At 37.6% G+C, this 6,161-nt stretch overlaps 1 protein-coding gene across 1 annotated transcript; it reads right to left on the bottom strand.

Moving 5' to 3' along the window:
- Positions 1-2,083: 2,083 nt before the first annotated feature.
- Positions 2,084-3,127, bottom strand: LOC107484701 (uncharacterized). Its single transcript, XM_016105244.1, has one exon. It carries the CDS (start codon positions 3,125-3,127, stop codon positions 2,084-2,086), a length of 1,044 nt encoding a protein of 347 aa, XP_015960730.1.
- Between the last annotated feature and the right edge of the window lie 3,034 nt (positions 3,128-6,161).

Genomic DNA, 6,161 nt, shown 5'->3' with positions numbered 1-6,161 from the left:
GTCATGTTTGTATTTTTTTTCGAGGAATGCTAGGCCAGCAAGTTTTGTGATTTGTAGTCATTAATTAGTCATTATTAGTGATTTTAATGGTGTGAGATTTCATCTATGCTGGTTAAGTGTTGGCCAGATTTCAATAAAACTGTTGGCCCTTAGACTTTTTCTCTTTTTTTTTTTTGTGGATACTACCACGAAGATTTTACAATTGTCTTTATATGAAAATGCTTCTTTTTTACTATTAGATGATAAATTGTAAAATTTGATTTTGATATATTATAAAAGTGTTATTTTCTTTAAAGTGTGGCTAAACAAATAAAATATACTTTTAACACAAGGATGTTCATAAGAAAATATTTTTAACATTTTTATTTGAGTAGTGAATGCCATTTTTTTTTTCTCCTCTAAAAGGTAAATTACCAAAATTGCTTCCATTTTTTGAATATGGGGACAAAAATTTCTTAAATTTTGTTAACGATGAAAATAATTTCAAATTTTTATCTGATTTTTTATATAATTGAAATATTTCTGTAAAATTTTAAATCAAATACATACGGAATTTGTTAAATATAAAAAGTTTTGTCACCTATAAAAAATTAATATTAATTTTGATTATTTTTGTCATATTTTATAATATTTTGAGAATTTTTTTCTTGTTATCAAAAGTAAAAGTTATTTTTGTTGAAATTTTAAAAAATTGGGTTTGATGTTGGTAGTGTACTTCTTTAAAATAGTAATACATATGTCATTAATATTTCTCATATCCTTCAATCTTTAATTATCCATTTTAATAAAGTAATTTAAATTCATATTATTAGCTCTATGAATCCATAATTATTACAAAAATTTTAGAAATTATGATTCCTAATTTATTAAATAAATCATTAGAAATAATGATAAAAGATACACTTTAAGAATAAGAAAAATGATTAGGAGTCCTAACTCCTCATTACATATTAACAACAACAACGAACAATAACAATAATAGACTTATTTTGTGATAAATTATGTAGATTGAACTAAAGTTTAAGAAACATTTAGTAATCAGAAAAGATTACATGTTACATATATATATAGGCTATAATTTTTAGATATGGTTGTGCTTCAAAAATAATAAAATATCACCTTTTTGAAATGTCTAATAACAATGACTATAGAATAGATAAAATTTCGACAATAAATTAGACTAATATCACGGTTTAAAACTGTAATTCCAGTTTACTTTATAATTACAATTGAAAAACGTGATAATAAAATAAGATACTGCTACAATTTTAAACCAACATGATGATAGAATAAGTTTTTTTTGAAACAAGAAGAACTCAACATAAACGTGGAGCATTTGATACAGAACAAATAATAAAGAAACAAAAACAAGGATAAAACATCTACTGTTACCATCTAAGTTGCTCAACAAATACGCATCCCTATGTCATCTTCAACATTACCATCAATAACAAAAGAGATCCTTACACCTCCACTCCTTATAATTATGCCTAGTCAGGTTGATAACATCGCCAGCACATTTTCCTGTGTTCTGAAAAGATCTCCGATTCTTTTCCAACCAGACGTTCCAAATAACCGCAAAAAAGCTTATGAACCACTTCTTTCTTTCCTCCTTCTTAGTTGTAACACCTGTCCAACTTTCAAAATGTTCTTTTAAAGTACCCGGAACGGACCATGTTCTTCCAAAATCGAATAACCAAGCGCACCATACCTGCCATGTAAAATCATAACCAAGAAACAAATGGCAGACATTTTTAACATCCTTATTACATAAAACACACTCATTATCACCCTGATTAACAATTCCAAATTGACATAGTCTTTCTTTAGTATTCATTCTGCCTATTAAAGCAAACCAAATAAATAGCTCGACCCTTGGAGGGACCAAGTCTTTCCAGATAGTCTTGGTGAAGCTATAACTTGTTACGTCCTCCGGGAGCATCTCCGCCTGTAGTACCTGCACAAAGGAGTTAGTAGAAAATACACCTTGCCTGTCATACTTCCAGACAACTCTATCCTCTCTATCAGCAGCTAGTTTTACTGGCCTCAAGGTTTCATGTAATTGATTCACAAGTTCCAACTTTCATTTGAAAAGCTCGCGCCACCATTGGAAGTTCCAAATCCACTCAAGCCCATCCCAAAACCCACAAACCCCTATGACAAAGCCTTTTTGGGTTGAAACCGAGAACAGCCTCAGAAACCTATCCTTCAGGGAACCACAACTTAACCAGACATCTTCCCAAAAATGAGTTCTTCTTCCATCACTAATCTCCATTGACAAACCAGTTATCATCTTGTCTCTTACATGTTGCTCCTTTATCTGTAGCTGACAAATATCCTTCCAAGGCCCCCCTGTAGTAAGTAAATCCTGGATTGATAATAGCTGGTTAGGGAAGAGATTATTACATGAGCAGACCACTTTCTTCCACAATGGACACTCCTCCTTAGAGAATCTCCAGCACCACTTAAATAGCAATGCTGTGTTACGGAGCATTGCATCACCAACTCCTAGCCCGCCTAACCTTTTGGGAGCTTGGACCACTTCCCATCTAACCAAAGCCATGTCATTCCTCCCATTATTTAAGACAGCCTTGATGAGAACCAACTTTCCCACTTTATTAAGGACCTTAGATTTCCATAAGCTAAGCTTCTCCTCCACTTTGTCAATTATTGGCTTCCAAGTTTTCACCAACCTCGGATTCGCACCTAAAGGGATCCCCAAGTATTTAACTGGAAGAGCAGCCTCCTTACACCCCAGCAAACTACACATGCTCTGAACCCATTGGTGATCACAATTGATTGGTATCAAGCTCAATTTCTCAAAGTTGATGCTTAGGCCTGACATCAATTCGAAGCATCGTAGAAGTCTTTTATAATTCTTAACGGTCTCCTCCTCTGGCGGACAGAACACTATAGTGTCATCAGCGAACTGGAGGTGTGACAATTCTATATTGTCTCTTCCCATGAACAGAGGGGATATCCGCCCATTTCTGACTGCCTCCCCAATCATTCTATGTAGGACATCAACAACAAGTACACACAAGAACGGAGAAAGAGGATCACCTTGCCTCAGACCTTTATCCATCTTGAACTGTTTAGTTGGCGAACCGTTTACCAACAGTGACATAGTAGATGTGCTGACTCACTCCATAGCCCACTCCCTCCACCTGAGGCCAAAACCCATCTTCTGCAGGACAGTGTCCATAAATCTCCACCCGACCCTATCATATGCCTTTTGAAAATCCAATTTGATTATAGCCGCTTCCTTCTTCCTCGATTTGAGCCAATTTACCATTTCACAAGTAATGAGAGTCCCATCACGTATTTTTTGTCCCTTTACAAATGCGCTCTGAGTCTCTCCAACCAGGCCTGGCATAACTGATCTCATCATGCTAACCAATACCTTAGAAATCACCTTATACACGCAGCCAACCATGCTGATCGGTCGGAGGTCCTTGATCTCTTTAGGAGCAGTGAACTTTGGCGCCAGAGCCACCCAAGTGAGATTAGAGTCTTTGGGTAGCCTAGATGTTTGAAAGAATCCTATCACAGCTACCGTGAACTCCGCCCCAATTTCATCCCAAAACTTCTTAATGAAGTTCATGTTGTACCCATCACTTCTTGGTGCCCTAGACGATTCACAGTCCCACACGGTGTCTTTGATCTCCTCAATCGATGACAAAACCTCCAGAGCTACAGCATCTTCTGTATCTATTATATTCACCAGACCATCTCTAAAACCCACCATAGGAGCCTCCTCCTGATAATATAACTTCTTGTAGAACTCTCTGATAGCAATTTTTATTCTTGCTTGATTCCTGACTAACCTTCCATTAATTACCAGCGCATCAATTCTGTTATTCCTCCTTCTAGTTGAAGCTACGTTGTGAAAGTATCTGGTATTCTTGTCCATGTCCTTTGCGAGGCGGGATCGCGACATCTGTTTCCAATGCAGTTCCTTCCTTACATACCACTTCTTACAACACGTCACCAGTGCCTTTCTTATTGCCTCCACTGTTCCATCATATACTCCATTGCTTGCCATGTCGTCTATCTTCTTTATCTCTTCCTCAAACTTCAGAGTTTTCTTATCAATGTCGCCGAATTTATCTCTGTGCCACCGTCCCAGCGGAGCTGTCAAAGCCTTCAATTTTTCTGTAAACTGTATATTCCCTAATCCCCTCCATTCCTCCTTGACCATTCTTAGAAAACCTTCATGTGTAAACCAGGAGTCAAGACTCCGGAATGGCCTAGGCCCCCATCTCAAGCTAGTATCTTCTACTATCATAGGGCAATGATCTGACAGGCCCCGTGGTCTCCCTCTCAAGCGAATCTCTAGGAACTCCTCCACCCGTTCTAGACTAACCAGAACTCTGTCAATCCGGCTACAAGAACGTCCTCTGAACCAGGTAAACTTCCGGTCAATAAGCGGTAAGTCCACCAGATGCATATCTTGTATCCAGTTCTTAAACTCTTCCGCAGAGATTGACAAGTTGACATTACCTTTCCTTTTTTCTACATGTGCAATCTCGTTAAAGTCACCCATGAAGCAACAAGGTACCTGACATAATCCAGATGTATAGCTCAACTCTTCCCAAACAACAAGTTTTTCCTCTCTAGTATGGGCACCATAGATCAAGAAAAAGGCACAATTGAAATTGTTCTTCAAAATTACCCCTTCTACGCATAGCCACCTCTCCCCCTTATAACAATTATTCATTCTAAAACTCATTTCATCCCACATTAACAACAATCCTCCTGACGCACCATCAGACTCAACATATTCCCACCCAAAACAGTCATTCCCCCAGAACCTTGAGACATCAAATCTAGTAACTACATGCTTTTTAGTTTCAACCAACCCTAACATATTAAGTCTAAATTTTTTCTTCATATCCTTTATCATTCTCATTTTACCATCCCCCCTCACTCCCCTCACATTCCATGAACTAAAAATCATTTTAAAATATTGTTATACACCTTATTTTTATTCTTGGGTCTGCACCGTCTTGCTTTCGCCTTTTGCTTCGCCAATCTTCTTTTTTGGGCATTTTCTTCATTTTGAGCTTGGAGGGCAGACATGATATCGTCTTCTTCATCGTACAGCATTGCATCTGACTCCACAGCTATTTCCCATGTCCTCCTATTTTCCAGCATCTGCTCCTCAAGCGTTGAGCTCTGGTTGTCACCAATTCCTACATATTCATCCCCAGCTCCCTTCCTGGCACTATTTCCAGCTTCATCACCACTTGGCACCAACCTCCCCGCTCCTATCTTCGATCTATTGCCTACATGTACAGCGTCATTAGCCGCCACTCTCTTGGTTGCCCATCTTGTGTCCTCGCCTTCACCGGCGATTTTGTTCTCCTTGTCTGAGCTGATCTCTCCGTCAGTGTCCCCAAGGTTACCATTATCACTAGCATCCCCATTACCACCGCTTATGACCGTCCCAGCTCTAAACTCTCCTAGGACCGTGATTGGCAGAATGCCTGAGATAGCAGTCCTCTTTAGTCCTCGAATCCTTCCAACCTCCGAATCCTCCTGAGCCGCCACAAACTCCTCACTCCCAAACGCATCAGTGCAGCCGCCTCTGCCGTCCACAGCGATGTCACCCTCAGCCCCGTCAACCGTCCCAGTCGCGCACCGGCCCTCCAGTCCCTGACTCGGACAGATTACACGTGTGTCTAAGTTATGATAATAATTTTTAACAGTGTCCTAAAATATTATATAAAAAAGTAATAATATCGTGATAAAAAATTTGTGACCATAGAATTAAAAAATATAGTGATAATAAAACTATAAAGATCAAGTCAGATTAAACTATGATAAAAAAAATCGTACATTATTACTAGTTATGATCACGATTTGAAAACGTGATCATGAACCAAAATTTGCGTTTTATGTTGTTGAGCCTTAAAAAAATAAATAGATTTTTTTTACTAAAATATCATTGTTTTGAAAATTATTTATTAAATTTTTACCTTTTTAAAACATATTATCCAATTGTTACCTGTTGTCAGGGTCGCAGCTGGTGATTCGAATGGAGGACTTGAAGGATAGGAAACAATTTGGCTACCAATAAGCCAGCCTGCTTCTTATTATATATTATGCTTTTTTAAAAAAAAATATTACATAACCATATATTATATTTTTTAATTAAT

This window comes from Arachis duranensis, chromosome 4 (genome assembly GCF_000817695.3).
Source record: "Arachis duranensis cultivar V14167 chromosome 4, aradu.V14167.gnm2.J7QH, whole genome shotgun sequence".
NCBI lineage: Eukaryota > Viridiplantae > Streptophyta > Magnoliopsida > Fabales > Fabaceae > Arachis > Arachis duranensis.
The sequence above is the reverse complement of the archived record's forward strand: the minus strand, read 5'-3'. Positions and strand labels throughout refer to the sequence as shown.

Excerpts from the sequence above, each read along its gene's own strand:
- LOC107484701 (XM_016105244.1), bottom strand. The coding sequence starts at position 3,127 with ATGTCACTGTTGGTAAACGGTTCGCCAACTAAACAGTTCAAGATGGAT.